General features: G+C 39.1%; 1 protein-coding gene across 3 annotated transcripts in view; it reads right to left on the reverse strand.

Annotated features, from left to right (window-relative positions):
* The window catches only part of NALCN (sodium leak channel, non-selective), a 290,181-nt gene that overhangs the window by 63,817 nt on the left and 205,714 nt on the right, over positions 1–20,650 (reverse strand). For all 3 annotated transcript variants that reach the window (XM_028112068.2, XM_028112069.1, XM_028112067.1), the window contains 2 exons: positions 17,998–18,134; positions 15,515–15,656 (listed from right to left, as the gene is read on the reverse strand). In XM_028112068.2, the coding sequence (XP_027967869.1) occupies positions 15,515–15,656; positions 17,998–18,134 (279 nt within the window). The remainder of the gene's footprint in view (positions 1–15,514; positions 15,657–17,997; positions 18,135–20,650) is intronic.

Below are 20,650 nucleotides of genomic sequence, written 5' to 3' on the forward strand. Positions count from 1 at the left end.
AAACAGATTTGAGGGAGGAAGAAATAAGCAGGAGATAGAACAACTCTGTATTCAGTAAAAACAGACCATCCAGTTTTTTTCGAACAAGTTAGTGACTTCATGGGCAAAGTCACAGAGCTCCAACCTACGAACAAGCCTATAAACAAATGCGGTACCACCAACCCATGTGTCCACATGGCCACAGCTAGAGAGGAAGTGGTGGGCACAAACTGGTCTTTTCAGTCACACCTGACAACCTAGAGAACACCAGAACCGGCAATATAATTTTCATATTTCACAGCAAGATCTGCAATTAAGGGGAAGATCACTGGACACATTGGCAATTTCCCTCATATGAGGAAAGATGGCGCACTTATATTTTCTCAATGAAAAACTGAATTGGTTTCATTATTCACCAGAACTCTTGGAAGAATAAATTCACGTGTAGACAAGGAGCTAAGAGTGGATGGAATTTTTCCAGAAATTACATTTTCAGGGCAGCACAAGAAAGGCTGTTTACCATGATGTATTGTGAAACTTTCTTAAGTCTCCTCACCTCCCCCGAAGGTGACTTTCTTAAGTCTCCTCACCTCCCCTGACTTTTGGCATTGATCTAACCTCCTAGCGCTGACAGCCTATCTCCCAAGGAATGTTATTTAAAGTTATTTTCAGAGACAGAAGATTCAGCTGAAGGAGCCCATCATGGTGGTGGTTCTGCCTTTCGATACCCAAGTACACACATAGTCATGGGAAAAGCCCAGGCCGCGGGGGCCCCAAGGCAGCAGGTTTTAGGAGGGGACTGGACCCCATTACTCTTGTTTCATCTTTGAAGGACACTGACATGACTTAGTCATCTTTCCCTTGATGTGAGGCAATGGTCTGAATTCAGTCACTTATCTACTGCCCTGTACCTGAGCAGCTGCCACTGAAGGCAGTCAGTGTTCATCACGTCAAAAAAACCTCTGCAGAAACTGCAAATAAGTAAATAATACTTATTATATTGATTCCAAAATTATTTCTGTGCAGCCCAAGATTGCTAAAGGGCTGCCGGCTCTCCTTTGTCCTAAACTTGAACAGGCTAAAATAAAATACACTATTAATCTGAACAAGGAAGTACTTGAAAACTGTTTTTATAATAGTAGAAGTGGCCAAAGAATAAATAGGATAATAGAAGGACTTCAGATTCAGCCTCAGATTGATTGATTGATTGACTGATTGATTTTTTTTTTAAAGTAAGCTCCACACCCAATATGGGGCTCGAACTCAGGACCCCGAGATCAAGAGTCACATGCTCCACCAAGTAAACCAGCCAGCCACCTCCAGCTGTAGGATGTTTTAAAAGAAGAAATATCTACATTTATATCTATCATCTATCTATATGCATGTTTGATAGCCTAGATATGTATTTAGATAGTTATATATTTTGACTGTTCTTTTTTTTCCCTAGTAAATAAAGGAGGCCTATGGTGATTATCTACTATCCCTTCAGTTGTTCTGATTTCTGCAGTAAAGCTTTGCACATTTCTGCAAAGGACAGGGTCTGCTAGTCCTTAGTACTCAGAGCTACGCTGCTCTGCAGTGCCCTCTTCTGGCTCCAAAAGATACTGACAGCCACCTGAAATGATCAAAACAAGGAATATAGAAATCAATTTCGGGATAAGTAATTTTAGATCTGAAGTTTTCAGTTACAGCTATGGAAGGTGTCAGTAATTGTTTCTTCTGGATATAAACATGTCATACGTGTGGGACTTAAAAGGAGGGGTATTGGTGACGTCACAGGGAGTTCGCACTGGAAAAAAAAAAAAAAGACCACCTTTTTGGTGGTTTTATTTTGTTTCTAAACTTAAAACATCCAACTCCAGAAGATAACCATTCTCTGGCTGAATTAATGATAAAAAAATAAATGTAAATGTTCAAGCAATACAGAGATGATTTTTTTTGTCTTACAATTTTAATGTAAAAGATGTTTCTAGAACCATGCACTTTAACGTGAAACTTAGGAGGTTCAAATTTGCAGTTATTTGTGGTTGAATAATTTGGAGCTGAAGGACACAGCAATGGATGGATCTTGCTGGTTTTCTGGCAATTTCTTTAACATCTTTTCATCTATAGGTACCCCCTTTACCCCTCATGGTTGAAGGACCTGGGCCATGTGACCTGTAGTTTCCGGGAGTCTGGATTTTCCCAAGTGCACATTCACGGCATAGTTCTCATGTTCCTCTGTCTTCTGTACTTCCTGCAAATCAGCAGCTGGACCCAGAGTCTCATCAGCCTCATACTTGATTGCTTTGGTAAAGGCCAAAGGTGGCGGTGTGGCCTTTCATCGCCACATAATGTCCAGTTGTTCCTCTTTCTGTGTTGTTAGTAGTAGTATCGATGTTTGTTGCTTAGATTATTGATTCATTGTGAAAAATTGCTACTTCTTTCTCATTTACCAGCTGGAACACTTGTATAACAAGAGACTTCCTTTCATGCACTATTTGGTTACTCAGTAGTTCAATTCATATGGAAAATGTAAGGTAAATGTTGAATTCTTTACCTTTACTTGTTCGTTTTTATTTAATTAATTGATTTTCTGTCCGTCCTCTGAAGGCGACCGATCACTAGTTTAAAAATGTCATTATGAACTCAACGGTTTAAATATATTTGGTTTCAATCCATTACAACCATTACCCTCATGTTAGGTCACAGCATCCCAACTGTGCTCATTGGGAACTTTCTCAAGACGGCCCATGGGTTCTTTTGCCCTGACTCTGTTAGTCTTTGTGTAAGTTTCCTTGTTGTCGGGTATGGCAAGATATCCCAAGCTCATGTTCTACATCCTTCCTATTCCAAATTAACAATTTTCTCCAAAAAACCCTGGTTTATTTATTGAGAAATGGGTTCGAAGAACATAATTTAGATGCCAGTGAAACCCGTTGCTACTGAGTCGGTCACTGTTTTGAGGACTTTGCCTGAGTTTATTCTGATACTTTCAATTTAAATTCAGGACACAGGGTCTTTACCTCATCTCTTCTGTGTGACATCTGTATCTCTTCTGTATCTGTACCCCCTTCCCCCCACCCCACATCAAGTCTCTTGATTTTCAAGTACACAGAGGATGACACACATTAGACTACCTGATAATAACTCATTTTTATTTCACATTTCATGGAGAGGAGTCTTAGAATTACAATACCTATTCTAACACGATACAGTTAATGGATCTTTAAAAAGTATTTCAATATAATCTTCCCATTTTCCTCTTATTTGTACACTTGTACTACACTCATATTGGCAGAGCAAATAGCTATTACACATTTTTCTCTTCATTTTAATCCTCATGTAGTCATAGTTGGTCATCCACAATTTAAGGATGTTTACCACTTGTTCTTATGTCAGTGTTGTAGAGTCATTTTTGGAACTCACTGTGGTTGTCCGAAGCATGTGTTCTAGTACTTTCCTCAGGAAAGGCTCATAGTAACAATGTTACTTACATTCTTACATCTGAATAGCAGTTGTTTTCCTTTTTTCCCTTTAAACTCAAGAGTCTGTTCTCCCGGATATAAAAAAAAAAAAAAAAAAAAAAAACTGGCTCCTATATTCTCTCTCTGGATATCCTATATTATGTGACTCTAATTTCTTCTGACATAAAGCATTCCTGCTGAAAAGTCTGATGGTAATCTAATGCTCTTTCCTTTATATGTCACTTGTTCATTTTGAGCTGGATACCGATTTGTTTTATTATATTATTATTATTTGGTTTCAAGTTTTTATTTAAATTCCAGTTAACATACAGCGTAATATTGGTTTCAGTAGTAGAAATTCTACTCCTGATGAATCACTATTCATCACTTACATGCCACACTCAGTGCTCAACACAAGTGCCCTCCTGAATACCAATTTAGCCCATCCCCCACCCACCCTCCTCCAGCAACCCTCAGTTTGTTCTGTATAGTTGAGTGATACCTTTTTAAATATATATATATATAATAAAATATATATATACTTAAGGTCCTGTAATTTGTCTGGAATATATCTTATTTTTGGTCATTCGTGATTAACATTTCACGACACGAAAGGACACGGTGTGTCCTTTCAGTATATAGCTTTAAATCTTATTATATTTCAGAAAAGTTTAATTCTTGTTCTGTGCTATTGCTTTGGTTTTCTTCTTTCAGGACTCCTGTAACGTAGATGTTGGATCTTCTTTGAATTTCTTCAATTTGTCATTTTCTTTCAAATCATTTTCATCTCTTTCTTCATTTCTTTTTGATTTCTTAAAATTTTCTCTTCTTCACTTTCTAGTTTTCTTTAGGCATCAACTGATGTATGTAATCACTTTATGTTCCTTCCAGCTTAGTCTTCATTGCTTTTTTTTATACAGTTGGCCCTTGAACAATGCAGGGGTTAGGAGCACTGACACCCCATTTAGTTGAAAATACACATATAGCTTTTGACCACCCCCGCCAAAAAAACCTTAACTACCAATAGCCTACTATTGACTGGATGCGTTACCGATAACACAGTCAATTAACACATATTTTGTATGCCATATGTATTCTACCCTTTATTCTTACAACAAAGTAGGCTAGAGAAAAGAAAATGTTATTAAGAAAATCATAAGGAAGAGAAAATACATTTATAGTACTGTATTGAATTTATCAAAAAATCTGCATATAAGTGGGTGCGCACAGTTCAAACTCACGTTGTTCAAGAGTCAACTGTACTTCTTTCCTGAGTTCTAGCACCTTATGTTTGAATTTCTTACTTTTCTTGCTATCCTAGTCTTTCGTAATCTGTATGTCTTTTAACTCAATTTGCCATGGTATGCTACAGTTTGGGTCGTTTGTGGGCATGTCTTTATGGTAAGCTTTCACTCTCTATCAAGGCAGTATTCTGCCCCTTATTGTTTTTTTCTTACAACTTTCGTGGGGAATTTGACTTTGATAGATTTCTGTTGCTCATTTTTATGCACAATTCGTTTTCCTGAGCAGTTTAGTATTTCCTTTTAGCTTCAGTGCTTCTTCTGTTGTTCTGACATCGTGATCCATATGGCTGCCTTCTTTCTAAGATTTTCTGGCTCTGTTATGGATAACAGACACCACCAATTTGATCTGGATCGACTTTTCCCTTCATCACTCTTGTCACTGGCCTGCTCAATTTTGATTCCACTCCTGGATATTTTTCTTCAGTATGGATGGAGCTAGGCAGGTGTTTTCCCGGTCTCAAAGACATTACATGCCCTGTAACTCACCTTGGCTTCTTTCCCACAGGTGCCCATACCATGTTTTATACCCTCAAATTCATATGTTGAAACTCTAGCCCCCCAAAGGGGACAATATTAGGAGTGGGGTCTCTGGCAGGTAATTAGGTTTAAAGGAGGTCATGAGGATAGAGCCCCCATGATATGCATTTGTGCCCTCATAAGAAGAGGAAGAGACCAGAGTCCATCCTCTCTCTGCCTTATGAATACACAATGTGAAGGCAGCCATCTGTGAACCAGGAAAAGGAGCCAGACACCGAATCTGCCGGCACCTTGATCTGAGACTTTCCAGCCTCAGAACCCTGAGAGAGAAATGCTTACTGTTTAAGTTACCCAGCCTTGTGGTATTTATTATAGCAACCCTGACAGACTAAGTCACCATACAAACATGTGGTTATTGGTTTGTCTGCACCTGCTTTGACTTGTGGTTTGTGAATTACCTAGTTTTGTTGTGAATATTGTCTATGGATTTTGGTTATTATCTAGGCATTCCGTTTACTTCCATGTGGGAATTCAAGGAGATTAAAAAACCGTGCCAATGCCTCTGTCATCATTCCAGAAGACTCCTTAATTATTTTATTTGTTGAATTTTGATGCAGATTTATACTTTTTATTTGTCCTTTCAAAGAACAAAATTTTAGCTTTATCAACATTACTTATTGCTTCTTTTCCCATTTGATTAATATCTACTTGTATCTTTATTTTTCTTTTTGCTGTCTTCATGTTTTCTTGGTTAGTATTTTTATAAATTCTTGAGTTAAATATTTGGATGATTAATGTCAGCCTTTATTCCTTTACTAAATATGCACTCAAGGCTATAATTTTCCCTCTAAACATGCCTTTAGCTGCTTCTTACAGGTTTGATCTATATGGTGTTTATTAGTTTACAGTTCTAGAGACTTCTTATTTCCTTGCAGTTTCTTCTATGTTCCCTAAATTATTATAAGTGATTTTTAAATTTTGAAATGTGTTGATGTTCTTGTGGCTGTTATTTAGTTTCTAATTTTATTACAATATGGTCAAAAAATGTCTTCTCTAGGATACTGATTTGGTTTATGTTTAGAATTCTTTTGTGGTTCATAAGTGGCCATGTTTTATAAGTTGTTTATGTGTCCCTCAATCAGAATGTGTGTTCTCTAGTCGCTGGATGAAGGCCGGTCAACTGTGTATTTCAAATCTTCTAAACCTTATTAATTTTCTTGGCCCTTTGATCATGTGCTGATCACTATATACATATTTTAAACTGGGTTTTCAAATTAACCCTCATAGGTAGGTGCTGTTATCTCTTTTTTACAGGTGAAAAATCTGACATTCATAGAAATTATGCTGTTTTGGTCCCCCAAATTGCAAATTGAAGAATTACAATTAGAAGTCTCGATTGTACAGATGCAGTGTTCAAATCTTGTCGCTAAACATGATGTTTATGTAAAATGTACTAAGCTCAACAGTATTAAAAAAAAAGCATTTTCCAAACTATACTGTGATACAACATTGTTTGCTTGACTTGAAAGATTTGGTTTCTACATAGAACTTGCTCTTATCCCAAATCCTAATGCAAAAGCTAAACTAGCCATGTTTTTCCTTTGTTCTATATATTGAACATACCTGATTTTCAGAATAATGACCCCGAAGCACTAAAGGAGATCAATAACTTTTCTAACCTATTACTGCTAGTATGATAAGGGTATTTATATTTTATGTCTACTGATTCCTCGGAAGCTGGGATCCATCACCACTTTCAATTAAGCAGAATATTAATTCAGTTTATCAGTCTGCGAGTCACCCTAGAGCTATATCAGGGAATAAATACTAGCTTCCTTTGGGACGCTGCAGTGCTAGTCTGAAGAGCCACAGTTTCAGTCTGATAGTGAAATAACCTAATACTAATGAAGGCAGCGTTAGTATTTACTTGAGACAGAAAACCATAAATATTCTAAGTATTTGACTAACTTTTTCTGATTTGGAGTTGTTAACAGTGTATTTCTGTTTGTAACTGAGAAAAAGTTTGAGAGCCATATTTTTTTTTCATTTTGAAAATATTAACAGGTTGATAATAAATGGAAACACATTTATAAAAACATATGGCCATAAAGCACAAAATCATGGTCCAATGAACAGGGCTTGATGAATGTCACTTCTGCTGGAAAAGTGTAGTGTAATTATTGTAATTAGCTGCTTTATTGAATAAGTCTCCCACATAAAATGTCATAATTGGAAATAAGCAATTACTTAAAATTACATAGGTTGAAGGTGGTAGGTACGTCATTCAAGTGTATTTTAATTTTTCATGCACCTGTGAACTGAAAACTAATCCCAAAGTGCATATGATAGATCATGCGTATAGCAGGATGTTTCTATAAAATAAACTTTTTATAGAATTGACATTATGCTTGGAAAGAAAGAATTTAAAAAAGTGATTAGCGTAGGTGGCAGCAAAATTAAAACAGTCACATTACAAGGTATACAAAGGTGAATATCATTATAATAGCATGTTATGAAGCTTTGAAATACATCTTAGAAAGTGAATTTTATGAAAAGGGAGTTTTAGATGATGGGTCGAGATTTTTGATCTTGTTATTTCAACATTATAAATTCTGAACCCTGAAAAAACACCAGGCATAAAAGTTATAAAAAAAACCTATAAATATGTATGTACACACATGTGCAAACACAGGCACACACGTGTGCAAACACGTGCACACACGTGCAAATACACGCACACATGCACACACGTGCAGACACACACACACACACACACACATACACACACACAGTCTTCCTTTGGACTCCAGGGTACCCCATACATGTTGATCATTGCTCTGTGTGTGAAACATCTTTTTATTTTTCTGTGAATTTCGCTAGATCATAAGCTCCATACGATAAGGATGGTACATCCCTTGTCCACTACATGATCCTCCACTGTCCAGCACTGCCTGTAATTTGTTCTTGAAATATATTTAAAGAATAAATACAATGCCTAATATTAAAGATGACTCTTTGCCGTTCTACATTTCTTTTCATATGAAGGGAATCCTTGAAATAAATGTGAATTAGGTAAAAATTACAAAGGAGGACTATTCATTTTGAAAGGCATCAATTCACTCGATATATAGGAAAATCTTGTGAAACTGGAGACTAAATGATTGGAAACTTAATTGGCTTGACTTTTTTGCACTTGAATTGCATGGCAATGCTTTAGTCGCTAAAGCTTGTGGCACTGGACATTTGGCCAAACCTCCAACAACTTAGACAACAGCTAGCCTAGCATGATGATGCCGAGGATGCAAAAGATGAGGGAGAAGCAGTGTCTTCACAGACAGATATGCTCCATATCCAGTGCTCACTGGTGAGAAGCTGTAGTATACACTGTAATATACACCTAGCATATAACTTCATGGTTACAGCTCATATAAACAGAAAGACAAAGGCTGAAAACCTGCAGAGATTAAAAAAAAAAAAAAAGATGAGTGGATTTATGATTCTGGGAGAAAGTGCCAGATGCTTTTAACCATGCAGCTGTTTGTGAATTTAAAATCCAAGGCACTCAGATAATACAAGGGAGCAGTGCTTGCTCTCCAATTATGATTCAGTTGTATTTGGACTTCAGATTCAAATAACAAGAACGCCAGCCCCAGCAAAACTGTAACACATCGGGACTGGCAGTACACTTAACGGAAAGTAAAACTTAGGAGTTCAACTGGACTCCAAAGAGTAGAATGTTGAAAAAGTAGAGCAAAATGTAAATTTCACAGATAGGATTAGCTGCAAGCTCAGCGTTCTGATACCTGTATAGGAGACAGCACCAAAAACTTGTGGTTAAAAGCCTTCCCTATGACCTATAGAAGATGCTCGATCCTAAGACACATTTACTTTTGACCTTCAGTGGATGGACACCTAAGGAATGCAAGCAAATTACTGATAATCCCAAACCCAAAGTGATTACACAACAAAATATGCAAATAAAATGCAAAAAAAAAATCACTGATAGGGAATTCCTCCACTTGTGTTAGTTGAAAGCAGCAGAATGTGTTTAGTACCCGGACTACTGGACACTGTTTACATATAAAGGCCCTCAAGAAATAAACGTCAAAGGAAAAAACATGCACTCGAACTCAGCTGTATTTTGATCTGAGCTCGAAAACATCCTGCAAAGATCAATAAAAGTGTAAGAAAAAGTTTTCATTTATATTTTATATCTTTTTGTCTCCGTTACTGGGGGTGAATCAATTATCCAGGAATGCATTTTGAAGCTAAAGAGAGAAGTGCATAGGGTTTTCGCACTTGGGCTGATGAATGCCGCCTCTTCCCTCCCCCAGACCACACTGTCGGTAACTCTGTGATCTGGGCCCCGGTGAGACAGTGGTGTCATGTCATCTCCCACTGTTCTCCTAGAGGTAAATCTTGAATGGCACTGCAGAGACGCTAAGCTATTATTTTAGAAAATTCCTGCAGAAGAACAAAAGCCCTAAAGATGAAAATAGGCTGTTCTCCCTCTCTCTCTTCTTTGGTAAGTAAACTATCCTGGAAATTATAGATCAGTAACTTACTATGTAGAGTTACCGGAACAACTCCTCAAACACTCTATAATCACATAGAAAAATAAAAAATGCTGTCTGGCAATCAACAAGGCTTTGTAAAGAGTAAATCTTTCCAGAGCAATTTAATTTACTTCTTGATAGTCTAAGACACTATATAGGCAATGGGGGTAGTCACTGAAATATCATAAAAAAGCAAACTAAAAAAACCCAGATTCATGATCAATAAAGAAACCAAACCGGCGATTAATATACCATGCTTAACTATAGACTGTTACAGCCAAAGGTTAATTTGTTTAAGTAAAAGTCCTTCGTCTTTATTGAGGAAAATAAGTCTATTTGCTTATGAATTCATGGTATGGTTTAGTTTCAGTAACCTTTCTTATCTGGTATTAGAAGCACATATGTTTTGCCAGTGCAATGCTAGGCATTTGACATACATTATTTAATCCTCATAACAAACCCTGAAAATAAGAATTATCTCTACTTTATCGATGAGGATCGGAACCTACATCACTTATCACTATGGTCATAATCACTCTTCGGCTCTGCTTCTCACGACGAACAGTCAGATCAAGCATCTTCTGCGTCCTGCACTTTTCTGCATCCTTTTCTCTCAGTCTGGAGCACCTTCCTCTTACACTGCTCAAGCTTCTTGCTCCTGTAAGGGGGGTGGAGGGGGTCCTATCTGGGGTTCCTGTAACACTTTTTGCTTCCATGCATTTACACGTTTCTTCCCATTAGACCACAAGCTCCTAAAGGGCACCACTCACATCTTGCTCAGCGTTGAACTCCCATGGCCCCAAAGAGTGCTGGCTGAATAACAGGTGTTCCACAAATGTTTGCCGAATGACGGAGTGAGCATGAAGACTTACGGAAATGAAAAGGGTAAAGCAAACATAGTCATTACTTGTATCACTTTTCTCCTTTTGTACATGTGTTGGCTGATAATGGTGAAGGCTTACTACGGAACTTGCTATATGCTTAGCAGAAAGGAGGCAGGTAAGAGAGAGGACAGACATTGCCCTATTGTCAGCGAAATACTCTCTGTTCTTTATTATATGATTCTGAAACTATACTAGGAAGTGCACTCACAAGGGGGCCGCTGGGACAGACCTCATCCGTCTGTCTCTCTCAGGCTGATGGGATTGTGTGGTTCCCTCATGTTCTCCAGACGCTGTGAGGTTCTGCCCCCCCCACCGCCCCAACATGGCAGGGCAGCCAAGACAGCAGGGCAGAAAGATGGGGGAGCTCAGCTGAAGGGCAGAGAGAGGCCCCATATCCAACCGCGGGGAGTGGGGGGAGGTGGGAAACCTGACTTCGCTGAAATGATTCACTCAGGAGGACTGAGTGCATTGCTTCCATTACCAAGGTTACTGGAAAAGCAAGTTCACATCTCAATTTACTAATAAGCACTCTACTTAAGAAACCCAGGGTTTAGTTTCAATAATATGGGCAAAAAAACGGAGTAGAAAACCATCGCCTTCTGCTTGGAAACTAGAAAAACTCCTCTCAAGAGATGCAGGTTTATCCTTTAATCAGAAGGAGAGGGAACCGCTGGCTGATGCCCCAGGTGGGGGAAACGGGAAGAGAGAGGGATGGGGGAATGCCCATTTCTACGGAGTCGGGAAGGACAGCCATTCACCCTCAGGAAGAGGTGGGAAAGCACCATTTCCTGTTCTGTTCCTTTAGGATCTGTAACAGTAACTTAAAGATTTTTATGTTTTTGTTTGCTCGTTTTTTATGCGGGAAAGACAGGTATTTTAAATGTCGTGATAAAGGTAATCAGAGCTATTTTTAAGAACACGGTTTCTGCAAAGTGAGGTTGCCATGGAGTTACCTAGGGTTGTTCAAAGCCAGGGTAATGACTGAGAGAAAATCCTGCCTGGCAGGTGCTTTCACGTTTCCTCATTTCCTGCATCGCTTACTCAAAAACATCCCCAACCTTTTGTTGTCAGTTGTTTTTTTTTTTTAATCCCTTTACTTATGATCTTCATGTTCATGGGCACTCAGTGTTTTCCTTAGCAAGAGGAAAATGATTCCCTCTAGTGTAGCGGGCGTCAGGAGTTTCTCCTTACAGGTAATCATTAAGGGAAATGTTTTATTTTAGTGTTCCTCTTTTTCATGTCATGGGAATCATGGATAAGCCAGCCACTCATTTACTTTTTATTTCTTACTACTCTGAGGAAAAACAGCCTCAACTTGTGTTGGATGGTGCTGGGGGAGTTTCTTCACATCGAGTGAGAAACCTTGCCATTCACTTGACACGGCCTGGCATTTCCAAAGGCAGCTGGGACTGTCACAGAAATTTCCAAGTGCTCGCTGAAAAATATTTTATCAGAGGAGCTAAGAGAGGTATGGTCTCTGTTCAGGTTTTTCTCGTGTGTTTCTGTAATTTTACATTGCTTTGGGGGTTCTTAATAAAAATACAAAAGGCTTGGCATATTTAAAAATACAGAATACCAGACTGCTCCCTCTTCGATTTCTGTATCCTCATGCTGAAAGTCATTAAGTGGGCTTCTCTGTTTTGGGTGTTCCTGGCTGATGATGGCCTTCAACAAAGACAAGTTCCAAGTGTTTATGAAGAATGCCAGGGGCTGGTGGCAGCTGAAGCTGGAAACACTGGGAACTTGAAAGGAGTGAAGGTGACTTTCTCAGAGGCATGAATAAAGCCAAAGCTTTAAGAAGGAATGGTAGCATGTAACAAATTTTGCGGCTGCCACGCCAGGGTAGCAGCTCCTGAGATGAAGGGAAGTATGTCCTCTTCCTCCCACCTTCCCAAGTGAAGCATGGACCCAGAGAATGAAGCTCACAAGGGGCTAAATAACATTAGCCCAACTGTAGGGTTACCTATAAGTGGGCCAACAGGTTTGCATGGGATGACGGATAACCTAAGCATCACTGATAATTTTCCTCATATAAGATCACATATGGTGTGTTGGAATCAGCCAACCTTATAGTTTGGGGACTGCCTGCAGTCTTCAGAAAATTCTAGTCTCTTTTAAGATGCCAAGTGACTTAGATACCACCGAGGAGCAGTGTCTTTGCTAGTTCGTTAGATTTTAGGAAATTATAAGAAAGGCTCAATTGTAAGATTACAGAATAAAACTATAATTGTTATCTTCCTCTCGGTTAGTTAAAAAGAACTGTCAAATGAGAAGGTAGGAAGAAGCCACAAAAATATAAGGACATTCAGGGAATCAGAAATGGCATTTGAAGTTCTCTGACTGTGACCCGACACAGGGATCGCTGGAGGAGGGATGGCAGTAGGCACCCAGAGGGGTGCACAGAATGTGCCCAGTTCTCCTCAGACCACCCTCCAACCACCCCCACACCTGCCAAGAACCTCTTTATTTTCTTCCTCACCAATTTCAAAATGCTCTGTTCAGGAAGTGTGAGAAAAATCACATTTGCTTTCAGAAAATAAATTTTCTGAAATTTTCATGGGCTAATTTCAATTTTGTGTTTTCAGTGGGATAATGTGCTCAGTGATTTGAAAGAGCACGTGGTGGATTTGTGCCCACTTTGGGGGCATAACTGCTACCAGCTCTTGGCACTCTTCCTGGAGATAGCTGGTCAGAACCACAGCCCAGGCTGGGGGTTCATTCCACACCTCTGGCTTAAAGTCTGCTTCGGAAATAAATTTTAAAAATAAACAATCTGTGTTCTAGTATGTAAAATGCAATTTCAGGCTGACTGGCTAAAACCAGGCCATTATCCTCCCACCTGATTATCCGCCGACACATGCACTTTCGCATCTATGCCCTGTGCACAGTACTGAATGAAACATAACTGCAGACAAGAAACGTGACAAATTTAATAATATTTTTTTAAAAAACAGTTAAAGTCTTTAAGGAGGGTTAAGGATATTGTGTTCATGTGCAGGCATTTTGTGATTTTCCACTCAAAATTTAAAAGCAAAGAAAGCTCTCAGATGAGATCAATTTAGTGGCTTGGAAGATCAAGTAGAACAATTATTTCAAAGCACAGAAGAAAAACAGAGAGACGGCAATCATAAGGGAAAAGGTAAGAGAAAAAAAGGAGCAGATGGAAAAGTAATCATTGAACAAATAATCAATGAAAATTTCCCTGACAATATCTCAGTCTGCAAACTGAAAAGACTCCCCAGTTAGGGTAGTTCTGATGAGAAAAGACATACAAAGTAAATCCTGGTAAGGTTTCTGAACTCCCAGGATATGTAGAAAGTTTTAAAAGCTTCCTCAAACCAGAAAACCTACCAACCAACCAACCACCAAAGAAAAGATTACATTCAAATGAAAAAAAAATGATATTGGCATCAGACTTGTCCTCTGCAATGTTGGAGAAGAGAGAGAAATAACATCTGTAAGTGACTGAAATAAATAAATAAATGGAAACCCTTGAACAAGAAGAGACACGCTACAAGGAAATCATAGTCATCATAGCTGAGAACAAAATCACGGAACTGCAGCAGAGGACCAGATGCTGGGGAGAGGGGAAGGGGAGACGTGGGGGAGGGGGTGGGAGAAAAGAAGCAGAGGAGGAAGGCACGGGTAGGGAGAAAGGCTAATCCTTGTGGGGTGGGGGGAACAGAGAATCTTGAAGGATGAAGGAGCTGGTATTTTATTTTCCCACGATAATACAGAAATATGTATTTGATCATAAGCGACAGAAAAAGGGCAGCCACAATTCAAAGGAATAAAAAAGGAAACTAGGACTTCCAAAGTAAAACAACTGCAAGTGAATTCGATGCTTTTGTGAACTCGAATGTTCAAGATCGTTTACAAATTCTGTTACTGATCTTTTATTTTTCTTTCTTTCTTTTTCTTTCTTTTTTTTAGAGAGGGAGAGAGAGAGTGAGTGGGAGGGAGCGGCAGAGGGAGAGGGAGAGAGAAAATCTTAAGCAGGCTCCGTGCCCAGTGCGAACCCCGATGTGGGGCTCCATCTCACAACCCTGAGATCATGACCTGAGCTGAAACCAGGAGTCAGAAGCTTCACCCACTGAGTCACCTGGGCACCCCAATCTTTCATTTTCTAACTGTGGAATCTGAGGGAAAAAATTCCCTATCTACTTTTCAATAATAAATAGATAAATCACAACATGCATAGTGATAATTCCTGCCACACACTAAGCACGTGGTAGCTATTTTGACTGATTGTAGAGAAACTTGCTCTGGTTTTTCTCCCTGGCGTAATAACTGGAATGAACAGGGTCTCCTGCAACAGGCAGCACACCATACAAACAGCATACATAGCATACTGTTAAACCTGGGCTGACTGTTAGCAGTCAGAGTCTTCTGCATGTGAGGAAATGCGGGGCTGGGGAGGCTCTCTACCTTTCAAAGTCACAGGGCTGCTATCTGGCATGGTACAAAAGCTGACATGGACAAATGCAAAATTTAAAATTCATAAATTTACAAATGTTAGGTTTAACGATTTCTTCTACAAACAAAATTATTTTCTTCATTATTCTCCTGCGACATTAGATTTCAGGACCCCCGCGGGCAGTTATGTAGTTTTTCTCTCTGACATATGTGCTTAAGAAAACTTCGGTAATTTGAAGCAGTGAGTCTTAATTTTTCTTAATTTAAATTTTGTTAGTTAACATTTAGTGCAGTGTTGGTTTCTGGAGCAGAATTCAGTGATTCACCACTTCCTTACAACACCCAGTGCTCATCACAACATCCCCCATCTGGCCGCACCCCCCATCTGGCCCATCCCCCTCCCACCTCCCTCCATCAGCCCTCAGTTTGTTCTCTGTCCTTAAGATTCTTACTTTTTGGTCGATGTATTTGTTGTCTTCAATTGCAGACCGTTTGGAGTGATCACACGATGAGGAAGAGGTGGACGGAAGGCTTCGTAAGAGGCAGCAGGTGTCCTGTTGCTGGCGATCGATGAACTGCTTCATGAAACTTTCCCTTTGCAAATGAAGTACACACACACACGTCAAGCATTGTTAATGAAATGAAGCAAGTGATGGCATTTTACAATGATGCGTTTGACTGAACTCAGATAAAGGGGACAGATGTTCACAGAAAATAAGACACATCGTGCTAAGAGTGGTGTTTAGATTTAATTGGCAAAATGATTAATTTAGAGAAAGCTTTCTGAATTTTCAGTAGTTTTCTTTAAAAAAAAAAAAGTAATGTCCCTGAAATAACTTTTAAGCAATAATATTCAGTCATTGATGGTATTTCGTTGAATCCCATTGTGGTAATACTTTTTTATCCCCTCTAAGATTTGGAAGAATTAGTTCATCTCTCTGACTTCTACTGTTCATAAGAATCTTCGAGAGATAATTTTACATTGAAAGACTCAAAATAACTCAGAAGAAACTTGCTTCATCTGATCTTCAAAGCCTGGTGAGAATTCAAATAACATCTTTTCAAATAACCACTAATCTTGAATCTAATTTGTGGCTCTTTTATACTTCCTATTTTCAAGTTAAAATTTTTTTAAAATCAGAAATGCAAATATATTTCCATTTGAATTTTAAATATTATGGCACCATAACCAGTCTCAGATTTTTACAACCCCCCCCCCACAGAATTGTCTTTAGAACTAGTTACATAAAAATGTCATATTTTGGGACACCTGGGTGGCTGAGTTGGTTAAGCAGCTGACTCTTGATTTCGGCTCAGGTCATGATCTCAGGATGGTAGATTTGAGCCCTGCATTGGGCTCCACACTCAGCACAGAGTCTGCTTGAGATTCTCTCTCTTCTTTTCCCTCTACCCCTCCCCCCACGTGCATGCACACTCTCTTTCTCTCTCTCAAATGAATAAATAAATAAAATCTTGGAAAAAATGTCATATTTCCATTATGCTAAGTGAAGTAAGCCATTCACAAAAAGACAAGTGGTATATGATTCCACTTACGTGAGGTACCTAGAATAGTCAAATTCATAGAGACAAAAAGTAGAACCAGGGGTTAACAGTATAGGGAATGGAGCATTATTCTTTAATGTGTATAGATTTTTGGTCTTGCAATAGAAAGAAAAGGGTCTGGATGTTGGTTGCATAAGAACATGAATGTACTCAACTATACCCTTAAAAATGGTTAAGATGGTAAATTTAATGCTATGTGGATTTTAGCACGAATTAAAATTAAGTGGACATGCAATACTGAAAAAAATTAAAAAATAAAAAAGTCATATTTCAACTATTTTGGTTCTATTTGTAATTTTTGAGTTCCAAGTTAAATAATATCCTTTAATTATCAAAAATAAGTGTTTTAAAGTATCTTTTATGCAAATGCTTCACTGAAGGGCAAAGTGGTAGAAAATCAAATTAGTGTAAGTGGGAAATGCCATGTTTTTTTCCTTTAAAAATGGAAGACAAGGAGCCATTAGAGCTTGAGGTGAGAGTGTTGGGCAAGTCATGTCACCAGGGTTTTCCTTCTAAGGTTGTATCCATGCTAAATTAAGAACACGTTAAGGATGAGGGGGAACAAGGTGCCATTCTCTCCCGTAATAGTTATGTTGTTTATGATGCATAAAGAAGCAATGACAACAGACTTCACATGCTTTTAAGCAGTCTTTATAATGCAATACTTGTTCTTTGTCTAAGATGCATTAAAGAATTTTTTAAAGATTTTTACTTATTTATTTATTTATTTATTTATTTATTTGAGATAGAGTGAGAGTGAGAGAGAGAGAGCACAAGCAAGGGGAGTGGCAGAGGGAGAAGCAGGCTCCCCACTGAGCAGGGAGCCCAATGCGGGGCTCGATCCCAAGACCCTGGGATCATGACCTGAGCCGAAGGCAGACGGCTAACCGGCTGAGCCATTCAGGCGCCCCTGCATTAAAGAATTTTTCAACTTGAAAAAAAAAAAAAGTGGAAGGCAAATTATATCGTTATCAGACATGACATTCTAAATGAATGCTGTTACGGTAGTACAGAACCTGGCTGGTGGCATTTCTCTATTTACTTGAGAATAAAAGGCCATAAGAGGTAAGTTTATCCTTACATGGTTGAAGGTCAGAGGTTGGGGTCTACCTGCAACCTTGAGCACCTGTGCCAGTTACCTGGGGAGTGGAATCCCGGAGGGGCATCTCAGGGAGAAGCAGGAGGGACAGCCTTCTTGTCTTGGCAAATGACCATTCTGAATATATTGCTTAAAGGGGTCAATAGAAATAACTTAAAAATAGAAAAAAAATACCCTCTTTCAAACATGAATTTGAAAAAAGGGCTGAATCAGATTTAAGATAAATCCTTGACAGCGTATGGGGCATATACAACAAAATAAATACATTAATACCTGATTTTAGGAACCGTAAAGTCTGAAGGAAGCTTTGAGATTTTCACCATTTGCGGTCTGTTTGGAAATTTTTCGAAGATTCGAAGTCGCAAAGGGAGCTTTTCTTTGGTGTCCGCATTCGCTTCACTTTGCTTTAACTAAAGAAAAAATAGAAAGAAGGAAAGGGGGGTACTTAACGTATTCTCAAGTCACAGACTGCCAGCTTTTTTGCATCAGGGGAACAATGAGTTGGTGCATGGTGGACGGTAGATGGCAGCAAAGCCCCATTCAGTGCCCTTTCTCACCCACCACCTACCGGCACGGTGTGCAGTCCAACTTTAACCGCCTGGAAAACAAAACCCAAACTGAACCAAGCAAAAAACGAAACCAGAAAAAAATAATTAGAAGAAAAAAATTAGGTTCTTTTATTCCTAAATATAAACCCCCTTTCACACCAAACGTTATTTTTATTGTTTACTTATCTCTAGCATATACAATAATATAACAATAAAATATGTCTTATACACATGTCTGCTGGAATAGGAAACCAAAAGAATATATGAATAATATATTAAATGAAAATAAATGAAACTCCTAAGTTTCCTAAATGGTAATATTAAGGAAAACTAGCGAAAATGTCAAGAAAACAGGTCATTTATTCTAGCATATTCAAAAAGAAAAGCTCAAAATGGAAACAACACATTTGGTACCTACAGGGAGTCTTATTTCGTTGTAAAGATGCTTGGGAATTATTACGTTATACGCCATAAAGTATCTTTGCAAGAAATGACAAGCAAACAGTATTCATCATCTATCTATCATCTATCCATCTACAAGATGGTTTTAATATTTTTCATATATATTTTGTATTTCTACAAATTAGAGTTCAGGGAGCGTGAGACTTGACATCACTAACTGGAGCCAGTGCTGAGCTAAGGAGTCGCCACAAGGATGGATTTGGCCTGCAGAACCCTGGCCTGAAAAATGAAAGAGGGTGCTTCTACCCCTTTTCACTGCACCTTCTTCCTCCTCCAAGGCTGACTTCTCTTGCTGACCTCCCTTACTTCTCTTTACTACTCCCTTCTCTCAGAGCTCTCTATAGACAAGGCTAACCTCTCCATCCCCACCCATCTCCTGTTCTGCCCTCCAGCCTGCCTCTCGGAGCACTGATCCTGTTCAAAGGGTCCAATCACATTCAGGCAACCTTTCTGGTGGCGTTCGGGAAGCATGTTTCAAACACCATCAGCTTCTCATCCCTTGCTGGGTACACTTTTACTTTATAATTACAGCCTGTCTCCGGTTTGTGGAAAGAGGAACAGGGGAGGCTGAGAACGTTTTTATAACTTTTATAACGGGAAGAAAGGTGGCAATTCTTCTCTCCTCACCAAGTGGAGGTATCCAAACTGGCCAGAGAGAACATGAGCGCTGCGTTTGGGGGAACACCCAATTTCAATACAATATATAGCTCAGTTGTCTAATTGGTTGTGAGCTCATAGTGAGATTATAGTCTCAGTTCCAGTTCAGAAAACGTGCCTCATTTCTCATCAACTTCAGAAACTGTTCTTACATTTTTGTTTTATATAATAGAGATATTTTGCCATAGCCAATGTATGTCTTATTTAATTTGGGGGCTTGTCTATGGATTTCTGACTTAGGTGGTGACCTCACTTAGAGAAGGCAAGACTTGTTCCTTGCCTTCCCCTCTCCCCAAATGGAACACAACACAGTATGCTCCCAATCATTTGATGGCTATGATGGTGAGAGTGATGAAGAATTAGTTCCCAAAGGTGCAAAACATACAGGGCTAGCATTCCCATGAGATAGAGGCAATTAAAAAAGTGGCTTCAGGGGAGCCTGGGTGGCTGTCGGTTAAGCGTCTGACTCTTGGTTTCGGCTCAGGTCATGGTCTCAGGGTCGTGAGTTCAAGCCCCGCATCGGACTCTGCGCTCAGCAGGGAGTCTGCTTGGAATTCTCTCTTTCCCTCTCCCTCTGCTCCTCCCCAGCGCGCATGCAAAAGAAAAAATGGCTTCATATATAAAAAAGAGAAATTCATGATGAAGAGACTCATTTTCCAAAAATTTATTGGCATAACTGGTAGAAAGATATTTGTCAGTGGTAAGGCGAGCACACAGGAAAAAGAAAAAGCAGTTAATATGTTAAGTCAGACCAGAGAGAAAGGCAATTATATAAGGCCAAAGACAGGCCGAGAAGACAGAGCAGAAATGAGGTATTTAATTCATGCCTTTGCTGACTCATTTATTTATATATCAGTGCAGTCACTTATAAATCAAATCCCAGAGGCCAGGTTCCCTGTGAAGTTCTGGGGATATAAAAATAACTAAGACACAGTATTTGCTCTCATGGAGCCCACGTTGTAAGGAATAGATGGGTCTATAAACAGGTAATGACAAATATAATAGCTATTTCAGCTGAGGTACAAAGTGCTGGGAGCTCAAGGTGAGGAGCAAACGGAGAGAGAGAGAGAAAAAAAAGATGGTGCTACTTTTATTTCCAGAGGCTTCTCCCAGTATTCTGGAGGCTGGAAGCCCTAAATCAAGTTGTCAGCAGTGCTGAGCTCCTCTAAGTCTCTAAGAAAGAGTCTTTCCTTGACTCAGCTTCTTGGCCATCCTGGTGTTCCTTGAGCCATTAGCTGCATCACTCCATTACCTGCCTC

This window comes from Eumetopias jubatus, unplaced genomic scaffold (genome assembly GCF_037043125.1).
Source record: "Eumetopias jubatus isolate StellerSeaLion01/CBP00866 unplaced genomic scaffold, mEumJub1_p1.0 scaffold_3, whole genome shotgun sequence".
NCBI classification, from domain to species: domain Eukaryota; kingdom Metazoa; phylum Chordata; class Mammalia; order Carnivora; family Otariidae; genus Eumetopias; species Eumetopias jubatus.